The sequence below is a fragment of the Myzus persicae genome, unplaced genomic scaffold, assembly GCF_001856785.1.
Source record: "Myzus persicae strain clone G006 unplaced genomic scaffold, MPER_G0061.0, whole genome shotgun sequence".
Lineage (NCBI taxonomy): Eukaryota > Metazoa > Arthropoda > Insecta > Hemiptera > Aphididae > Myzus > Myzus persicae.
The window spans coordinates 14,420-38,434 of NW_019101991.1; the positions used below are offsets into that span (position 1 = coordinate 14,420).

Consider the following 24,015-nt stretch of genomic DNA (forward strand, 5'->3'; position numbering starts at 1 on the left):
CTGGTTAAGCAGATATGTCTTTTTTTAACACTTTTAAATTGTTATTTTGCATGTACATAATGCCTATAGTTAAAAAATCTAAGTGAGGCCCTTAAATCAACGTCATCCCTCACCCCTGCTAAATCCGTCACGCGCGGGTGTGAGCTTAAGTATATTGTGTATAGGTAAGATACCTCCAGCATAAAAATTACAAGAAATTCGTTTTACAAAAACGGCGCTGGTGATATGATATTATACCGCGAGACTCTCCTGATGTCTCCATCGCGCGTGTTCGCGACCACAAACTTCTAGAGACCATATACCCACATTAATCAGCTCTTATACAATATTATAAAAACTCAAAGTGATTTTCCTTTTTCTTTTAGTCAAATGGACAAAGTGTTTGGGGAAGGATAAGGATCTCGCAACCTTTTTTGACTTGTCGAGGTAACAAATTTAAAAAATGAATTTATTTAGTTATCACATAACCCTGCAGAACAATAAATATTTTCAACGTCGACTGTATGTAAAACGTGCTGATGCCTCTCACTCATCTCACCTCAAATCATCTATTCAAAAACTAAGTTTTTTTTATTATATAAAAAATATAATATATTTTTCATTAGGCACGAATGAATATTTTGGTATTTCATCTTTTAGAATATCGTAACTTATAAAATAATATTAATGATCAGATACGTATGTCAAGAGAAAAAATAACTAATTTAATTGTAATTACAATTTCTCTAACTAAAAATTTAGAGATAATATAATATGTTATTCGGTGATTGCTATAAATAATGTCGAAATTACAAATTGGAAATAGTTAAACTTTAATAGTTATTTTAATAGCTTGAATGCATAATTAAATGTGTACTATATTATAACTTTAATGTTGAGTTAATGTTACCATACGATTTAGTTAATTTTTATTGTTGATTTTACGAGTAAATTATAGTTTAATTTATACGTTTGATCGACGCCTGTCAGGAGTACCTGTACTGCTAGGTATTATAATTGTTTGTGCCAGAACTCTCGTAAATGGCGCGAATACAAAACTTATAACTTTTTTTTTTTTATTGATCTTAAGCTTCGGCAACTGAGGCCATTAGCTGTAGTAGGATTTGTATTGTAGGTTTGTTTGTATTGTATATTTTGGGACGGTAGGGGGGAACACGTGTGTGTTTGTTTTTGGCAGAATTTCGAATGGGGCACCCGCAGGTTTCTGCCATGCCCCGGGGGTGGGGGATGGCAGCACTTGTTCTCCGGTCACCACGACTTGTCCGGAGAAAAATGCCGCCCGGTAGCCGAGGATCGAACCGCGACCGGCTGCGTCGCAGCGGACGCGTCAGACCACTCGGTCACCTCATCCCCAAAACTTATAACTATAAGCCACTAAAAATGTGTATAGTATATTTTACGTACACATATTTTACATATCACTAACCTAACCTAACCTAACCTTGATGATTAAAATGTACATAATATAGGTAGTATATAATATTTCGAAAATAACGAATAATTTGTTTAATGATCTATAGGGGTATGATAATGTTTTACTTTGATGTTTTCTCCACATTATAATAACATTTATATAATATATAGGTACCTATATATTTTGTTCAAAATGTTTAAGGTCTTTATTTAATAAACTGACCCCAATAACAATTTAACTTCTAAGAAAACAATCTTCATTGTAATCGAATATTATTGAATGAAATGTAATGTGAATGAAGTTGACAATTTCCAATGCACATAATAATATAATCTAAAACCATCTATAATAACCGCGCACTTGATGCTCCTTGAAAAGTTAATAAAAAATAAAAACAATAATACGTATTACATTAAATTACAACGATATTAATATTATTGTTAATCGTGTTGGCAGATGAACGAGTATGACGAGACGACTGAAGATTATTGTCATGTGCGTGGCCCTAGTGGTGGCCACCGCCGGTCGTGCGTCGTCAAACGAACAATCCTTCGCCGTCGAGCCAGAGGATCGGAGTGCGGTGGTGGACTCGACGGTGTCGCTGCCCTGCAGGGTCGACAATCTGGCCGGAAAACTTCAATGGACCAAGGACGATTTCGCTCTAGGCACCAACAGGAACCTGTCGTACCACGGTTACCCGAGGTACTCGATGACCGGAAATGACGCGATCGGTAATATTATTATTATTGCATTGTATTATCGCACCCGAACGACACACATTACTGATTTTTGTATTTAGTTATTACATTCATACCGCCGTATTATCGTAGGTACGACGCGATTGTATAGTAGTATAGAAAAAAATAGTTTCAGCTGTAAAAAGGTCCAAACGTAGTTTACACCAAAAGCAGCCTACCCATATACATAACGATATATATATAGTGACCCAAGAGTGACCTCACTCGTTGTCCGTGTAGATTTCATAACAATCATTAGGGCTGAGATTTATATTATGCAACATACAACGACAGTAAAATATTTTTAAATTTTATTAGACAATACACTGAACTGAGTTAGATACTTTTGCTATGTTCATATATTATTATATTAATGGCTCAATCAAAAAATTTTCATAACACATGCATTTTTGGAAATACTTAACAATTTTAACTGTGCAACTGAAATACGCAAAGTAAAAAACAAATTTATAAAATGGTGTTGCAAAAAAACATAATACCAGTGCATGTATAAACATCCTAGCCCCACTATAATAATAATATTATAGACTTTGAGACATTTTCACAACCGATCCCTTCGATATTATATGTTTATTACTCCGGTTTATAGCATGTATCACCTACAGAGTGATTTTCGATGTATTTTTGTTATAATCCAGCTGACGTTTTACCTATATATCATAATATGCAGTATAGGTGTACACTGCGGTGCAAGTATTATACGTTCTATATTGTAAGTTGATGTCATTATAATGTGTACGTGGTCTTAGACTTTAAGGCAACTGGGTGAAAATAGCACAACTTAACCGAAGTCTTTCGTGTATTATGCAGATGAAAAATGTACTAAAGTACTAAGGGAGAGGGAGATATACTGCGCCGTCCACGCCTTCAATTATCATCAAAATAAATAAAAAAACTGTCACTAACCTATTCTAACTTTCTGAGGCCAAGCGTCAGCCGGCGTCGCTAGTTCCCGGATGGATGACCAAACCGGTTTTCAGTGACGAATCCTCGTCCAAAATACACGTGTTCCTCGACCAACCATAAGCCCCTTTGCAAAAATTATAATGGCCATAGTGGCCGAATGCCGATGCTTAAGATCTAAACAAATGCATAAAATACAAATAAAAACCGATTGCATATTATCTTATAGTATATACGTAATTTATTTTATCAACAAATTACGTTTTTTTAAAAATTTTTATTTAGTTAGGTCTCGATTATTGTATATCTATAATATCATTTTAGTAGCTCTATTTGTATATAGAAGATATAAAATGAAAAACGAGGTTATATATTACATTGGGTTTATTTTATAAATTGTCCAAAATAAATCATTAAATAATATACTTGATTTATGGAATGTGAAGTCATCCCCCCCCCACAATTTCCCTATTTGCTCCTACGAGCGGCCTCGTTGAGTACGTATAATACCTGTACCGGGCTGTACCGCAATATGTGTGTGACTTTAAAGTTCGATGAGCAATAAATTAAGTACCGAAAATCCGGTTAGTAATAAAATAAAAATCACTCTGTATACATGATATTATATTGTAAAAAAACTTTTTTTCAAACATTTTTATATACTTACCTTTAAGTTGAGACATTGCGCGTAGCCGCCCCTCATCGTCTTGAGACAATTTATTGTCATAATATATATGTGCCTGTATCTCATCGTTTTCTCGGGGCAGTGGAACTTAACTTTCACAGATTTCTTATCTTAAATAATATCATGTACCTACTTGATTCTCTCTAAGTATCTGTAGCAGTCTACTTTTTGAACCTTATGTCTTCAATTGTTCGTTGATATAATAATATACATAATTACAAAAACCTCTTTGAAATATTTTTACTTTGTAACTATAATATGAAGTTTAAGTACCACGCACCAGATAGCGAGTTGAATATTTACTGTTTAACTAATGAAGCAAATGAAATCAAACAAACCCATTTCGAGATTGAAAATGTCTCGTCATCTCTCCGCAACTGCAGTTCTGATATTTGAATACGCAGATATATACCTATATTTACAGCCATATCATTCAAATTATTCTTATACATGTATTCTGCAACATCGTTCGATGAAAATTTAATGGCAAACCGCTACGGCAAGAGCGGTTTGGTTATCCGAAATGCCTATAATTTCGTAATTATTTTCGACGAACGTGACTCTAAATATTTTAATGTATTTATGATTTATGTATAGTGAACAACGTACCTAGGGAAAGGATGCATGCGTCACCGACTAAATAATGACTTGTAATTCGATGTAAGGAGGGCGCGGCTTAGGAGACCCATCGAAGAAAACTTAACCTGTCGCCAGCCAAGTGTAGTACTTGTCTATGATGATAGAATCTCTATAGAAGGATTTAAGATAGGTTAAATTTTTTTCATGCTACCACAACAATTTCTGTACAAGTTTGCCATAATATTATAAATCCATTCCTACGTCATTTTAGACCTACAGTTAAGATTTTAGAATTGTCTCGCATAAATACGAACACTTACTTAAAGACCATATTTTCAAATACTTCGTTGTGTCTTTTCGTTTAGGGGAAGTGTCCTGTTGTAATACCATCTAGAGTAAATAGGTACTCATTTTTACATGTACCTAACTGGTTAAGCAACTTAAGCAGACAACTTTTTTTAAAAATATTGATGTACCTTCATTGCGATTCGAACGAGTAGCTTTTCAATATTATTAAACTTTGTGTAGGTACTGAAGATAATATGTTCGGAGGATATGGTAGCACTGCTTTATAGTATAAAAATATGGACCTTAAGGCCTTAAGCATACTACTTAATAAGAATTATTCCAAAAATTCAGAATTCGAAAAAAAATGAGATTGCTTGGTAAACCGTAGTTATCGGTATGTAGGTCACAGTAAAAACGATTTAGAAAAACATTGTTTTCCCAAATGTTTCCAAAATTTGAAACCGCCCCGCCTATTCCTCATATAAGTTATATCCGACTATTGCGCATAATATGTCGTATAGGTTGAACTTTCTTATGTACAATAATATTATATTATTATTTATTTTTATTATTATTATGTAGTCATAATGCTGTGATCTTCTATGATATTATTATATTTAGTATATAACATATATGCACACAATACAAAGTTTACATTGTTATGATGCACACCGGATCGGAGTGTGACGCGATCGCTTTTGTACGGATTTCGACTGTATATAATATTACGAACATATCGTTGGCACAGGAAATCCTATATAATTGCTCGCGTAAATACCTCACCATAATAATATTATTATTATACCATGATACAGGCAAAATCACGGACTTATCGGCACCCGTCGAAAAGCATGATTATGCCACTGGCCTCAGCCCATTTTACGCTGCACGACCCGTGTGACGTTCAATTGTATATTTTTATTAGGCAAAGTATATTATTATAGTATCATTACCTATAGTGCATTAGTACTCGCATAAAGTGCAATTGCAAACTGCACTTGCGGGTGCAGTGTTGAATAATGCATTTGACGTTACGCGGGCCACAACACACTGCAGTAGCCAGTAGCTCATCGTCATCCGATAAGTATAGTTTTACATCATATTAATTATATACTTTGTATATTTTTATTAAAATATAAAATACTGCTGCGTTGTTACTTGCTACAAAACGAACTCTGTGCGTTTATACCTATATTATTATTCTTCATTATGATTTATAATATTATATACACGCACACATCATATGACGTTATGTATACAATTTAAGTAGACCCGTAGTGGTAGTCGTAGTACATGCACCGTAATATCATGATATTTTAGTAGTTAAATATATAGTTTTACACGGTATAGTTAAATATAGTATATGTAGCAATGCCGTTTCGAGGATATTAATAATATTTAAATTTTAAATCGTTCGAACTTTGTTTTTATTACAATATCTAGGTATATATTATACGCTGTTATAATGAATAAACTAATATATTATATATATATATACATATATCTTTTCACATTGAATCTATTTTATATTAAATAACAAATAGTACGTTCAAAGGTGGGCGAGCTAGTGACTTTTGTTGAGTTAAGTCAACGTTAGGCTATAAGTCGATAAAGGCTAACAGACGATATAACTCTGCAAGCTTAAAGTTCATGTGAAGAAAAATATAAAAGCTTAACTCGGTTAAAAAGAAGTTAGTTATTTTTTACCATTTTATTCACTCAAATGAGTGATAGTGTAACTATCAATTTATTTTAAATAATAATTCAATATTTTGTTAAAAATTCATCTTACAATATTCCTTCTTTTGAACATAGTCTGTAGAGGCTTCGTTAGTTACATATTTATGTAAACTAAATAATTAAATCAAAGAATATTTATTTGTTGTTTTGTATTTAAAACCTATGCTGATTAAAGTTGTAGTAGATGCATAGGTATCATATCATATAACCATACTATGTCATGTTAAATATGGTTTTATAATTGAAATAGAGTGTATTATTTTTCAAATTACCTAACTAGATAATCTAAGTTTTTTACAGCAGATTTTTTTAACAAGTTCAATTTAATATGGACTAACTATTTAACTTAAAAAGTTTTTATACAAAAACTTTAAAACTAGTTATGCCCACCTTTGCATATATTAATATACAAATGGGTGCCTACTCGATGATTGGAGAGCATGGAGTTGCAAAGACATCATTAACTCAATTTATAAGCTATTAAACTATATATTATTATTATATTAGATATTATACAGCCAGGAAGTTTTAATTTAATATTTTTCAATGATTGTTAGGATTGTTCGAATAATTATTATTATTATTATTATTATTGTATGCTATTTATTCAGTAGGAAATCGGATTGTATAAAATTATAAATTAATGAAGATAACACATTAAATTCATACTTTTAAAGAGTGAAATCTACGAGTTTTTTTAACAATATAATATCCTAGAATGTTGGCACAGTGTAGGTATACTCAACGAATAAACATATTATTATAATATTAAGAGGATGTCAGCGCAATATTTGTTTTTTCTCCCACGCAGAACATATATAAAACACTTTCACCTAAAATCGTTTTGTTTTTTTATGATTTTTAATTAATCTGTGAGTAAAGACTACCTATTTACAAAAACTATAGAGGATAATTTTGAGGGTTTTGCACTTTGGTTTTATACTTCATTATTATTTGACTTTTCATTAGATAATATACAAAATTTCAATTTTTTTGTAATATTAAATGTTGTTCAAATTGTTTTGAGACAATATATTTTAGATAAACCATATTATGCCATCATATCCTCAAAAATATTGTTCTCCATCATTTTTGTAATGTGTAATCTTACTCTAAGAATTAAAAACTACTCAAAAACACGAACATAAAAAAAAAAAAAGATTCTGCGTGAATGCGTTTTGTCAATGTTGAGCATGGACCAAAGAGAAAAAACAAAACAGTGCGCTGACATCCTCTTAGCTATACGAAAATAGATAAAAAGTGCGGCAATAACTATTTTGCCTAAATAAATATTATAAGAACCTCGTATAGAATTTTGTCTTTATAATATTATATTTGTTTATGTTAACGGTTAATAAATGTATATAAAAAAATTGTATATTGTTTTCTTTACATAAACATCCGTTTTCCCACTGTAATAATATTTAAAAACTCCGATAAAATATTTTATTAATAATAATTGAATGATTTGCTTAAAAATTTATATTTCGTAAATGTTATATTAATACCTATAATAACTGTTTTCAACAGTTTTTTTTTTAAATTCAAAATCATTAAAATATTTTCACCTACTCATCGTGTGAGCAATGTCCGATGATGAGATGAAAACAATTATCACTACGTCATACAGCCGTTAAAATAATAATAATAATAAGCAAATATATCCAGGTAGGTATATAACCTATGTTATGTGGCAGAAACAACATTTATAATCGATTTTACCCCGAACGATAGGATTGCAAATTTCGACGTAGGCAAATCCAAGTTAATGTATTCATTCGGAACGCATACAAAAGCTGCAGGTCATCATAATAATATTATATATTATTATTACTATAACAATACACTCTCAGTGGTGCGTGTCTTCGGAGTAAGTAAAGGGTTCATTTAATGTATAATACAATATATTGTTGTTAATTATTTTATTTATAATTATTATAATAATTGTTGTTACGCACTTGATTGTCCTAGAATATTTCCGTTACAATACACCTGTTGTTTATTTTATTCAAATGCATTTCGCTCTGTTGCGCGCAGCATCGACGACCGCGCGCCGCTTGCCTCTATGTACCTGTAATTATTGTTCTCCTTTCGATGATAATAATATTTTAATAATAATGCATAATCGGTGCCCCTCACCCCGTGCAATTATACAACCGTTTAATATATATATGTATACATGTGCTTATAAAGATGACGCATATATAATCGCTGGTTAATAACAGGGAAAAAGTAGCTCAATCTAGTAAATAAAAAATTCCCAAGCCGTTTCGAACTCTTATTTATCCTGCGAGTATTGTTGCCGACGGTGATACGATGACGTTCCCAGTATCCGTAACGCGTAGAGATACATTCTTTACTTTAACGCCAGGTTAACGTTTTCATTGGAATTAAAAATAACGATTTCAATATTGTGAATTCATTTAAGACGAGATCTACGCATAACGTTTTGCGCTGGAAATATCGTTAAATTATTGTTGAAAAACTTGAAAATTAAATATATTACCACCATAATAACAATAAAAAATATATAACTATTAACCATTTTAAAAATTTAGTAAACTATGTCTTAAGATCTTAAACACTTGACTGACTGTACTAAACATCTCAAAGTTCTAAACCACGGTTATATGTACTATACAAACCTAGTTGAATACCAACTTGAATATATACCTACAAACAAGAATAAAACTGGTTTTATCCGCACAGCGACATCCAAATTGGTTCCCATACCTAAAAAAAATCGACATCCGAATTGGTTCCCACCGAGTAAATTATGACATAAGCTTTAGAGCCTACTTACAAACAGCATAATGCTATACTGATCAATTTTAAAAAATTTGAATGCACTAAACTAACGTGTACAATAAAATAAATACAATTTAATAATTTATACTTTTATGTGGACAAATATAACACTTGAACTTTTGATCATAGGAGACTTGACAAAACTATAGAGATGTCAAATTTTGGTACTTCCATAATTTTTTTCCAGTTACATACTTAAATATTTCGTTGTTTTTAGTAACTTAGCAGTCATATGGACATAAACAGGAACATCTCTCCTACCCTCTTGCACGAATGTATGGCCATATAGGACACTGTTTATTTTTTATTACGATAATAATGTCATTACTTGTGTATACATATTGTACTATATACATATATATATATATATATATATATACACAGATTGTAAACAGAATGATCGAAATAACAAATAAAAAATAATTTAATAATATTATACCGTCTTGAAGATAGTCAAAAACCGATTCTTCGTTAAAAGTTATATCAACTATTATTACGATATTATTGTTACGTTGTAATTAATATTAGTCACGCAGACATTTAATTTGAGTGGTTCCTTCGTGAATATATAACTTATATTACTGATATAATTTTCATTTGTAAAAATGAAAAACTCGATTGAACCAATTCGGAACTACGATTATCTGCTCCAGACGCATCTACAACAGGTTGCAGTGATAATATTATTAATGGAGGTTTTTATTTTTTTTTCAATGCATCCAGCCTCCTATAATACTGACAGTCTAAAATCACCATACATCTTTACAATTCATTTCTATCAAACGACATTATACTATCATGTTATATTATTGAATTATTATCGTGTACTATATAATAATATAATGCAGAAGAAACCGATGACCGAGACGAAAAAAAAACATACCATTCGCCGCCGCCACGACGACGCGCCACCCGCCGTCCGTTTCCCATAAAGATTTTTTTCAATGACATCTTTAAGCGTCTATATATAATATAATATCATAATATACATTTCTATAAAACTATGTATCGACAGACAGCCGTACATAATGTTTTGTTTTCATTGATATGTTATTATTATTTATTATTATTATGTCCGCAGTAATTGCGTTACGATTCGGCTGTGCACCTCCAAACACAATAATAATAATGTAGTATTGATCTCGCGTATCAAAAATGTGGTCTTTGGACCTGCAGAACCAATCGGTTTGTGCCTACCTCAGGTCTCTAGACAGTGATTTTTGCTGCACCGGTGTTGTACATAAGTTTGTTTGACGACCAGCGTGGGTTTGACATAATAATAATAATAATAATAATAATAATAATACTATTATATATATTATTATTACTATTATTATTAAACACGAGTTTTCTTTTAATCCGTCCGTTGTGATTTTAGTTATAATATTATTATTATAACGTCAAGTTTCAAAACTAACATACCCGCGCATTCTAATGTAGGTATCTGGTGTATAATGTACAAATTATTACAAACAAGTCAATCGGGTTTTAAATTATTATTATCGTCTGCACCGATTAATATTCCATTTCATATTTTACACTGCGGATAGTCGTACGCTTGCATTAATATATGCGCTGCGTTAAATAACTGTTTTCTGTCTGAAGATCACTCTCTCGAAAATCTATGGTTATAAAATACATTTTCATTATATAACATCAAACTCGATAAATTATAAATATGCACTATAAACGTCTTATATTGTACAGCAGTATTGACCATGCGCCTATGATATTCGAAAATGTTCAGATAAATTGTATACATCAAATTTAAAAAGACTAAAACGAATGCGTGGATGTCGTGGATGTTGTGATCTACTAGTTGACTAATCCTCACTTTTACATTTCATGAAGTTAGCCCTATGTCTGAAGTTTAGGCAAATTTGATTTTTTTTCTTCTAATATTTCTTATATTTCCACAACATCGCGTCTTGTACTAATTGTAAAAAGTATTCCTTTACTGATCGTACGATTACTAGATAAAAAAATTTAAAAAATGCATTTTAAAAGTTTATTATATTATTATAACATTTTTGTGTACATTTTGCCATTCACCGTTCAATACGACAGTCGACAATTGTATAATTATACCTATCGTATGATAAATAGTTTTGATTAATTACATTTTGATGATAATAATATCATAATATTATTCTCATCAATACATTTTTAAACACGCATTTCACACACAAATCGATTAGATAACCCACCATTCATTATTATTATTATTATTATTATTGTTTTATTAATTTATGACAATCTAAAACATTTCACAATTTATTTTACGACAAGCGTTTATTGTAGGCAGGTACAATAAATAATGTACAACTCTGATTTCAGAGGTTTATAAAGATCTAAAACATTATATTACTCAGTTTGTAAGTGTTATATTTATATAATGATATTGTGCAGCAGGTAGGTATCTACGCGTATAATAATTGCTAAATCTCGTTTACTCGAAAATTAATTCATGTGGAAACGTTTTAATTAAAACTGGCTCCAGTATATAGATATAAGTGGTGCAATGTTCGAAGAAAAAAATTACATATTATAATAAATAAAATTATGTACTCTGGGTTGTAATATTCATTTTAATAAGAAAATAAATAAATAAGCCTAGTTAGTTTTAAAATTTAAGGGGATAATAAGTTTTATAATACTAAACGTGACCTGTAACTGTTATATTACATGAAAACGCTTTTTTTTACCGGTAATTTCTATAAGTACCTACGGTATATATACTACCTATGAATAATAATTTACAAAAGTTCTTAAAAATAATTTACAAAAGTTCTTAAAAGTATTATTATTACTACTACTAAAGGCTGTTTAAGATCCGTTGGGCACCGGAATCCCAGACACTTTGTGATGTGCTACTTTCAACCCTTCTCACTGTACAAGTTATTTTTAAAGGTTGTATACATAATATTGTATGGGTGTCATTTATTTTAACTAATAAGACTAGCGAAATAATAATTATTTAATGCTTTATTATACGTATTTATAAATTATTTAAACAAAGCTATTACGTCATAATATAGTCGCTACGAGCACCGTAGTAACAAGTTGTATTTGTTAGCGCCAGACAGTATAAATGATGTATAACATAATATCTAATGTTGTTACCTCGCAGCGGAATGGGTCAAAAACACCCAAATATAAATTAATATTGAATAGGTATGTTAATGGTATTGGTTATTGAATATAATTTAATAATTACAAGGTAATACCATGCGCTTATTGTATTGAACTACATTGTCTACATAACTCCCATTTTCACTTATTTAGAAACTTTATTTTAACTGTTTTAACTTTTTAACAAACACCAATTTGTTGTAAATTTATAACTTTTCTTGATAAGAGGTTAACATATTTTATTTTATTTTTGAAATTGCTTTTCGAATGTGTAAGTTAAAAAAACATTTTGTAAAAAGAGATTGGCGCATAAAATCAATGGGCCCCGGGATCGTGCCCCCGACCCCTTAATCCTGGGTTTGCCGCTATCTATACTTCTACCACTCAACAATCTACAACAGACCTTGAGTTTTCAAATGATATTATTATATTATATTATTTCTGTTGTATGCACATATTTTAATGGTCGAATACTGTTATTACATTAGGTACGTGCAATTCTAGAGTGAATATTCAATGTTATAAAATAAAAATTAACATTTATAGAGATTGCAGAATGAAAAAATAACTATAAAAAGTACGTTGGTTCATAGGTACGACTCGAATTAGTTTAACCCATTGTGCAGTAGGATCATCCGACATTTTATGAACATCAAAATTATTATGTAAATGGAATCAAGTAATTTATTTATTTTTTTTTTTTATAGACACCTATTTATAACCCGATCGTCATAAATATATTATACCATTATTTACCGAAATTTAAAGCATTTTTAATGTTCATTTATTACCCGTTTTCGTGTCCATAAACAATAATAATTATTATTAAACGTTAATTAAATCGATTCAATTTTATAATGCGTTTTTTTCCTCACGTTCTCATTCCAATTACCTCCATTAAATCAATAATATATTACTCAAATATTTTTTAATCACTCAAAATCCGTATGTACACCGACCAACCAGTGTAGACTAAGATGTGAACTGTATTATTTTAAATCGACCAAGATGGCCTGACGTGATAATGACAGGTTTATTTTAAGTTATTTTAATATTTAAGGAAAATGAGAGTGTTTTATTGACTTGATATATCAGGGCATCAGTAGCGATGGACAATGATAAAATTAACAGCAAGACATAAATCGATGATAAAACATCATTTTTTTTTTTTAAGAATATTTTTTATTATAGTTTAGATACTGTTCGATACTATTTAAAAAAAAATAATATTAAATACATACTATAGTTTCATATAGCTTGTAATTTTCAATAGCAATCTTGATCTTTATCTATTTTTGCATAATATGACATGAAGGTGATACACGGGTGATTTTACTTGGGAGTCGTGAGATCAACCGTGGGGTGATTAGAATCGCTCTCTAAACCAATAATTAATTATTTTTAGCATTTCATATTACTCTCCCCTCCCAAAAAAAAACCGTAACGCTCAGTGACAGCGGCGAATATGTACAAACACTATACAAATTTAAAAATACAATAAACACACACGACTAATATAATAAAATATGACAAAAAACAATTATATTACTTAAAAATGTACCCGATCACCGACTAAACAAAAATATTATATCGATCATCGCATTCTTATAAATTGTATTATTATACGAAGCCGATCGAATAATAATAACACACAACAGCAACTACAACTGAGTGCCTATATTATACGAGTAGACACGTCAATGGGCGTTTTTCTTGTTGCACTATATTATAATATTATAGTTTCATCCGTCGGAACCATCGTATTATTGTTATTATTATTATACATGACGTATTGTGTACACCGAACTCTTCATACCGATGCGCGTTTTTCCCTCCACCGGCGCGGCGGCGGCGGCGACTGATCCCGTTCGAATGCCAAAGACCTATTTATTATTATTACCGTCGTCATAATAATTACCGCGCGCAGTCTAATATTTCTCGGCACTTGAAAATCGTCGATAATCTCGTTTTTACGCCTAACCGTCGTCGATGCTGCTGCAGCTTATACGTATACACACATATATATAATATAATATAATTTGTGTGTGTGCCAACCTGCTATTTACGCGGACAAATCCAGTTTTTTACTCATCGGACGTGTGCGTAGGTATATATAGTATAGGTACACAGGTCGTCGTCGTCGTCGCTGCGTGCCCGTGATGTGTAGACGACTTGCACAGCAGCAGCAACAGGTGTTCGACTTCTTTCCCCGCGTACGTCGTAATAACGTTATGTATATATGTACATATTGTTATGTATATGTAGTGTGTGCACTCCTCGACCACAACCCGCGTCGTGGTTATGTATCGCGGTCGCCGACCGGTTCGATCCGACGTGCCTGCCACCCGACGACGACCGCTACTCCACATTATTATTATTATTATTATTAATTCAGCGTTGAGCATATAGACGACTAAAATTTCGTTTAGCTATAACATCCGGATAAAGATAAATACATATTTTTACTTTTATAATCTGGATAACGTCATATATTATTAAAAAGTTAATCTCATTTTTATCTAGACAATAAGATAATATGGTAGATAAAATCAATTTTTTTATCAGAATTAAAATATACCATTTTAATTCAATAAGTGATGAAAATTACATTTGGACAGTCGAAAGTTTTGAGCTTTTACATTTTTGAAATTATTTAATTCATTATTTACAGGTACCTACATATTTTAATCTTAAATTAAATTGGCCGTTCTAAAAATCTCATTCGAACTATTTTAGATATCTTAATAAAATATCAAAATCCAAAATTCCTGTAATTATTCGAAATTGAATAACCCATCAATAATGATAAATGCCAGTAGTAAATCACCTGAATTCGGTGTACCTATATATCAAGACTTTTAAGAACTACTGATATTAAAATTACAAAACTTGAATAATTCGAAGAAATTTGTAATTAATAATTATTAACTGATTTTAACATTCATTTTTCTGTGGGGTTTTCTCTATACTTGTTTATTTATAAGGTAGTACAAAATACCTCAAATTGCATTTCAAAGTACTGACTATATTATTACGTTTTATTAAAATGCTAGTTTATAGGTAAATTTAACCTTAAATTAAATTGATTTTTCTAAAAATCCCAAATGAACTATATTTTAGATATTTCAATAAGTCATCAAATCCTAAAATTCCTAAAATTATTCGAAATTGAATAATCTGTCAATGTCGGTAGTAAATCACTCGAATTCGGTGTAAACGTCAAGACTTTTAAGAACTGTTAATTTTAAAATTATACAACTCAAATTTGACGAATTTGTGGTTTAACCGATTGCAATGAGTTTTAACATGATTTGTCTGTGGATTTCTCTCGATACGTGTTTATTTAAAAGTAATACAACATTCCTGAAATTTCGTTTCAAAAGTGCCTACTATAATATTATGATGTTCCCTGAATAATTATTGTTGTCTAGATAAAGTAATACAAACGAGTAACTATTTAAAATGAGTCTAAATACAGCAAATTACCTACAATATAATAATAATTATTATATGCCATAAGCGGTATATACACTATATTATAAATACGTCTATACCTCACATTTATATTGCTCGTGTTGGCCAGCCTTATCGTTGTTATTGCTTATCAATGTTATTATATTATTGTTTCTCCTGTTGTCTTTGTTGTTGTTATATGATTATCGTGTTTATTGTTTTGATCGTCACACCAGGCGAATACAACTTGAAACTGAATCCCGTGACTCTGGACGACGACGGCGTGTACCAGTGCCAGGTGGGCACGGGAAAGCGCGACGAACCTGCCATCAGGTCCAGGAAAGCGACGCTGACCGTCCTGGTGCCGCCCAACCGTCCGCGAATCACGCAGGGTGACAAGATCTACATAACGGAAAACTCGCCGATCGAACTGGAGTGCATATCTGAAGGTGGCAAACCGGAAGCAGAGGTGAGTGCTGCAGCTTTTCACGTATTCCAATATTTATTTATTTTTAATATTATCGCGACCCCGACTGTTCATTATACTACTATTGTATATAATAGCTATAATTATACGATATTATGACCCGCGCACTATTCAGGTTCATGAGTGAAATTAGGGGGGGGGTGGAGTTGGGTGGGCTTAGAACCACAGTTATTAATCATATTATTTTAGTTTAAAATATCAATTATTAGAGTCTGTACTGCTGATACAATTCTAGTGACAGCACCCCTAGAAAAATTTCCTCAGTTAGGCCTATCGTCACGTTGTCGATAGTTTTGATAGTTTCAGCATAATATGAAAATTATATGATGATAAATTGTGGTCGAACGCCAAATTTTCAATTTTATTGTTTTATTGAATTTTTTCCAGGGATTTGATGTAGGAAATTTATGTATATGTATATATGTATTTTATTTTAAATGCAGTGGTTCAAAATGTATTACATAACATCAAATACCAAAATAATATAATCGTCGTGTAATAATTTTAATAATATATACAGAACATTGTTATACGTAATATAGAAAACTTATATACTTTAACTTGATTATGCAGCCTATATACTGCTAGATTTCAGAGCTAATATGGAATATAATTTATAGAAAATGACACATCCGTTTTTGAATATATTATTTTATTTTACAATTTGAGGTACGATAAATCATCTGTTTTTGGTGAATGGATATAGTTGAAAACCTCGTCACTTATTGTTACCTACTTATAGGCATTCATGAAATGCTGTGCATACTTCATATAAAAAGTATTAGACATATTATATGAACAAAAGTATTAGACCAGAGTTTTATGATACGGTTTTTTAAATCATAATGGGAACCAATAATACATATAATTCGTTCGTCGATCTTTATGGGACCAATATTAATTGGTTGTAGTCAATATTTTTATTACTGTATCGTAATATTATGTATATATTATTATTGTTATTATTATTATGAGGCCCGTCGTATTCTACCGCCGACTCAGAGGTGGCGTGTTATGATAATGACATTTTCACGATCATATTATTCAATTATTAATATTATTTATGACGTATAATAATGTAATAGGCATGTAAAGTACCGCAGTATAAGTCGGACAGATCAATCGAGTTGATATAGAATTCTCATAAAATATTTTAGACGGGTGACTATATATTATACCTATATTATGTATCATACGATAATATACGATATTATCAACTTATAATATTATATAGGTATTATATTATTATTATTTATGACGGCTCTCGATATATTATTTCGTCACGCGCGTCGTCCGAGGTCCGACAGTTTTTAAACATTCCCACTCGAGAGTCCAGACAATAATATTTACCATTGTTGTCATACTGTATATTTTATGGGATTGTAAAACATCAGTGTTTTGACGTCGTGGCGAGTATAATATATACAGGGTGGTGATTAACCTAACATGCTCACCTATAGTCAAATAACGAACTTGTTCAAATTCTGATATTTTAGCATCTATAAGTATATAGGTGCACTCATCGAAGACGTATTTGCAAATACTTGGATTTGTCACACAATCAAAGGATTATCCTCGTCATTAACATATTGAAATAATTTATCTCTCTAAAAATCGATTTTGTATTAATGGAATATATTTACATTTGAACAACAAAGTAATTTGTATCGTCATAGCCCACAGGTCTCTCTTGAGGCACTATGCCTATAGATTGCATATTATTAACAATATTATAAGAATTGGATGGTCCTTAAAGAATATTCTTAAAAATTACAAGATCAGAATACCTAATAATTGTAATAAATTAATTATTACAAATCGGATAAAAATGGGGTGTGCATGTTCGGCGAAACACACTGTATTGCTATATAGGATGTATGCGTATACAAAAACATTATAACATAACAGGTGCGTGATCTCGCCGATCGAAATCAGTATCTATATAATATATGTTAGGTATATCGTAATAATAATAATAATAATATATAATATTTCGTGTGTATTTGACTCTCGTGTATTATATATTTTTTATTATTGATATTATTTTCCCTGCGCGCGTGTAAGTAGACACAACGACCTAATTTATATCTCATTCACTCGTACACGCGTATACATATAGATAAATCCATCCGTCATTAATAAAAGTGGGCTGTCAAGACCGATAGAATTTTCGGAATTATATACCTCCCGTCGATGATTACACATGGCAAAGTTACAAGTGGGAGGTTCTGTATGACTGTATATTATTGTGTGTTTGATAGTGAGAAAATTACAGACTTGCTGCAGCTGTAGGTTTCTCGGCGGCTGCGGTGCAAACCCCTACGGGAATCGATGGCATATCTCATTCATGTGTATTGATACAATAATAATATTGTTATTGTGTTTTATTCTAAACGAGTAGGTACATATTATGGTAATACACATATATTTACGTACACAAGGTGATTATTTTTAAGGTAAACAATAATTTTCTCTGAAAGTATTGACGTTTTTGAAAATATATTTTTCTTGAGGTCATTACAAAACCACATTTAAAAAAAAATTTAATTTTCGGGTATTTGACTAGTTAGACGTTGTAAGTATTTATTTACTATAGTTACTCATTCTAAGTTCGTATTAAAATTGTAGCCCGAAAAATATTATTCATAAGAAAAATTTATGTTGTTATTTATAAAAAAAAAAAATTTAAAACTTGTTTAATAATGACCTCTATTATGCAGTTTTAAAAAATATTTTCAAAACATTCATATTTTCGAGACACCGAGCAGTATTTAACTTTTAAAGAATAATCACCCTGTATAAATGTTTGCTATTAAATGTGTACCTACCTACACAATGTCAGACTCAGTTGTTTATGCGTTTCCTTCAGTGGGGTGGAGAGTTATGATTTTTGTATGGACGGTCCCTCTCGACGCTTCACGTCAATCTGCAACTTCTTGATTCTTTTGAATATTAATATCGTTTAATAGTTTATTTTAATTTAGAAATAATAATAACAATAATTAAGACAAGCATATATCACTGTGCAATGCAATTGCGTTAGAATCGAGAATATAGTACGATGGAACTCTTATAATATTAGTAATGTATAGTTAGAAAATTTTTCGTTGAATAAATAATATTGTAGATCTTTCCGATATAGAACCACTCACAAATGTTTCGTTTTATGAAATTTATTTTGAGTACGCAATGTCATAAAAATAAAAATACGTATTAGGATGTATACATTTACGTGGCGAAATTTATTGTTCCGATTAGTTTTTTTGTACTGTAATCGCGGTTTTGGAATAATTCATAACCAACTTATAGTACCCGTGGCATCATATATCGTTTTTGAAGGGGGGATATTTATTATAAATATAATAATACAATGATATTGGTATCTGTATTAAGGTACAATAATTTTTTACTTGTGTATCAAAGACTCGGAAATAAGAATTTCAAACTTGTATAATTTAGAGGTATTATATAGATATATAAGCGCGGAGTTCGGCAAATAAGAGTGTAGTTTGTGCGTATATATAGGAATGGTGCAGGTTTAACGGATGAAAAAAAATTGATTCGCTTACCGAGTGAGACATATATATATTTATAAAAAGGGTAAAAATTGGAAGCGTGAGAAAACGTCGTTTGTCGCTTGTAAGTCTATACACACACACACACACACACACACACACACACACACACTCACACACACACACACACTCACACACACAAATGGCAAAGTGAATTTATTTATTCGACGGCGCCGCTGAGTATATTATACCCGTTTCTGTATGTATAATGACGTAATGTTTGTTGGCAGTCCTTTTATTTTAAATCGCAATGCATACGGAATTTAACAGAGTTGACAACGACACTGTGTATAAAAATAATAATAATAATAGCGACTGAAGCCATCCACTGAGGCTGAGCATAATGTTATTATTATAATATTATAAAGTCGTCTGTCGCCCGTGCTAATGGACAGTATCCATACAAGATACGTATCTTATTGGATACATCAATATCGAATCTTGTAACTTGTATCGTTGGACATTTATTTACTGTTAATTGTGTATCGATACTTCCTATCAAATGTATATTTAGGGACTTTTATTTATTTGGTGTAGGTAACCTATTTATTGTAATATCATGTGATTTTTATATTACCTTCATCAGTGTAAGATATTGTGCGGATTCGAATGCGAAGACATTATTTTTATCGGAAACTAACTAAAACCAATTAATAATTTATTCAAATACGTTTCTTTTTAATTATTTGTCTCGTGTTTTTTCCACTTAGCTGATTGGCCAATCACTAAGTTAATATCGTGAAACAAGTTTAAAAAAGACACTGCGCACTTTGCTGTGTGTATTATTTGACGCACAAATGATTTTTCAATTTTTTTACAAAAAGATACCATTTTATTATTGAATACTAATAATGATGTGGGTAGGCCTTTATAGGTATAGATCATTCTTTTTACAACCAGTACTTCAGGCAAATATTGTTATGGTCATTCGTCCCTATACGTAATATATATTATAGTAATAGAATGCGTATTAATATTACGTATAATAAGTACCTAAATAATATATTATGTACCTTCAAAGTTAAATATAATTTATTATTATAATGTTGAGGTATTTTAAACTTTAGCAATATTTTACTCCCTAAATAAACTACATGTTTAAATAAAATGCACCTTTTATCTTTGATACAATAATATCCAATATCTTTTCGAAAACGTTAAATGACGTACTTTGAGGTAAAATATATTATATTTTAAGTCGTATCTTGAAACTTTTCAGTTTTTTCCAACCTGTGACTTGTTCGTTCCCCACGTATATATAATAAATACGCTACGGTATTATTTTAACTACGGACGGTTGAAATGTGAGTACATAACAATAATATTAAGAAAAATATCACTATCGATTACAATTACAGCGCGACAGACGACTTTGCGCGTGTTTACCTACATCATCATTATCACCATTATTATTATTATTATTATTGCGGTTACAAGCCGGCGGAGACGACGACTTGGACGAAGACGACGACGAATAATATTATTATTATGTACATACTCGTATGATAATCACAAACGATGGGTTTTATGCGACGGCGACGCTGTCGAACCCGTTTTCCGAGAGTTGTTGGAAGTAAAAAAATTAAACACGAAAAGACAAAGTCGACCTCTGCGCACCAGCTGCACTATAATGTATACAATATAATATTAAACATAATAATAATAATAATAATAATGCGTACGGTAAATGTAATATTATAATAATGTTCGTACCTACGTCAAACTGGTTATGAGGCGCCGACGCCGCCGCGATGGTGTCGGCCGCCCGGTCGGTGTGTGTCGCGCGAGCGTCGCGTGTAGTCTGAGATCACTGCTGCGGCTGCACGCGTCCGCGGGAGGAGTCGACTGGAATACAACTCCCGAGACCCGTTTCCCCGGACGGTAACACAAAATAATAATACTATATTAATGGGTATCATAATGTGCGTACACGTTACATTCGTTTCATTTGCAGTGGACGTGCATTTTAATATTATTATCAATATAGGAGGACGTATAATATGTACACGTTATTATTATTATTATCATTATTATTATTATTGCATGTTGGTCGTAACGTGATTATTGTCAACGCCCCGTTCGCACGTCGATGCGGTGTTTCGATTAAGAGGCGCCTGCCTCCACATTGCTGTCCTGCGAAATGAAAATAATAATGTTAAGTGAAATTGCACGTGATGTCTCCGTCCGCTTGCTCCGGACACTTTTCCCTCGACGTTTTCACAAAACTTTCTTTCCGCGATGTCCGACACCCATACCTGCTGCTTCCGGTTATTGCTTTTTACGACGTGTAGCCGCGATGGTATTATTATTGTTTACGCTGCGCGTACTACTACCTGCAGCTTTTAACGATTCGTTTTATCAGGTATATTATATCATTATGGTTGCCAAACAATAATTATTAAAAAATGATAAACAGTAGAGCATGCACGTATGAATGCGCGTGCGTTCATCTGAAATTAATTTAGGTCATAATAAATTGATAATATAAATTTATTTTATTCAAAGTGGAGTACATATTCATTATTTTCTTCGTGGTTTATTCATTTTCGAATTGAACCTTTTCTGAGTGTGTAACCAACCAAAATTTAGAAATAATAACAAAAACCAACAATTGAACAGATAACAATTATTCATAGAATTATTACACGTTGCTATCATATATTATTCATTTAATAAAATTATTTAAAAAAACCGATTGGAAAGTTGGTCTATGACTATTTAATAGATTATAGTCTGCGGTCAAGTGTTCAGTTTTGATCTACTCAGTCCTGAATGCATTGCTTTCACGTCCACAATTATTAATCAATTTCGATCAATGCATAGTCTTTGAAATGTTATTTTTGATAGTAAAAAGCATCAAAACTATTTATTCCAGTAGCCTTGAGTTTTCAAGTTTCATTTTTCATGAAATTTGAAAAGTTTCACTTGATAACTTTTGAAACATTTCTAACTTACATATCGAAAAGATTTTTAATACTACGCTTAAAATCATTTAGTTAATTATAAAATATGTAGGTATATAATATGTGGAATAGTTTTTTTTTAAGTATTGGATTTTTTTCAAATTTAATTGCATTTGAAAATAGTATTATGCTATTAAAAATTGTATAAAAATGTAACATTTTCGAAAAAATTTCAAGTTTTTTTTCCTTTAATTGTTGAGTATTTTTAATATTTTGATCGACATCTTACATTTGTTTAATCTCAAATTCAGTTGAAGTTTATTGTTGAGGCAATTGACGCACACAATGCAGAAGCTGTTACATATCACGAAGCAAATAATATATCAATCGACGTTTAGTAGAATATTTTGTATTTGTAATACCTAAAGTTAATTGTTTTTGTTATAACAATACATTTTATATACAGCAACAATATTTAAAAATAATATTATAAAAAGATAATTTTTTTCAAAACTAATAATTAATAAAGAATTATATATAGATAAGTTATTCTTTTAAAACAATAAACGGTTTCAATGATTTAAATTTGAAATAATCAAATATTGTATGTTATTTAAAATTAATATTTATAAATTCTATGGAATGTATTCGAATCGATTGCAATTTAAACTTTTTGGTTTATGTTAAGGTGAGCAGTTTGACAGTTACTATCTATATTAACGTTATCGTAATAAATCAATTATATTGTTTAATGCTTGTTCGAGCGTAATATTATATTATACTATTGCTACAAATGTTCTCAAATAAATGATAGGTACTATGATAGTATGATTACCTCCTTATTAAAAACCAAACTCTTGAAAGCTAGAGTCAAGTGTTAATAGTTAATACTCAAATAATATATAATATTCAACAAGTATCTATATATATTCAAGATGTATAATTATCATTAATCATGGTTGGATCTATAATTATTATCGACAACCTGCAGCGTCGTCGTTATAATAATAAATTATCTTTGATGACCGAGCGTGACAGTAGTCGCGAGTCGACGGTTTCATAAAATATTATATTAGGACTTTTATCACACCGATTGTTAAGTTCGGATGTATTTTTTAAATTTATCATTTTTGTACTATCGATAAAAATATATACGTAACATTCGTCTGTGCAGGTAGTGCACGTACTGCAGACGCGCTGCCGACATCATCTCGTATACGATCAATATTATGTAATATATTATTTTCTAGTTAGTAGGTCGCTGAATTGTTTTTCATAAAGCTACAGCAA

The 24,015-nt window shown here is 31.0% G+C and overlaps 1 protein-coding gene across 1 annotated transcript in view; it reads left to right on the forward strand.

Moving 5' to 3' along the window:
• The first annotated feature begins 1,873 nt into the window (after positions 1–1,873).
• Positions 1,874–24,015, forward strand: part of LOC111030944 (irregular chiasm C-roughest protein) — a 196,604-nt gene continuing 174,462 nt past the window's right edge. Inside the window, exons 1-2 of the mRNA XM_022310686.1 lie at positions 1,874–2,145; positions 15,997–16,229. Of these exons, the coding sequence (XP_022166378.1) occupies positions 1,881–2,145; positions 15,997–16,229 (498 nt within the window). The 5' untranslated portion in view covers positions 1,874–1,880. The remainder of the gene's footprint in view (positions 2,146–15,996; positions 16,230–24,015) is intronic.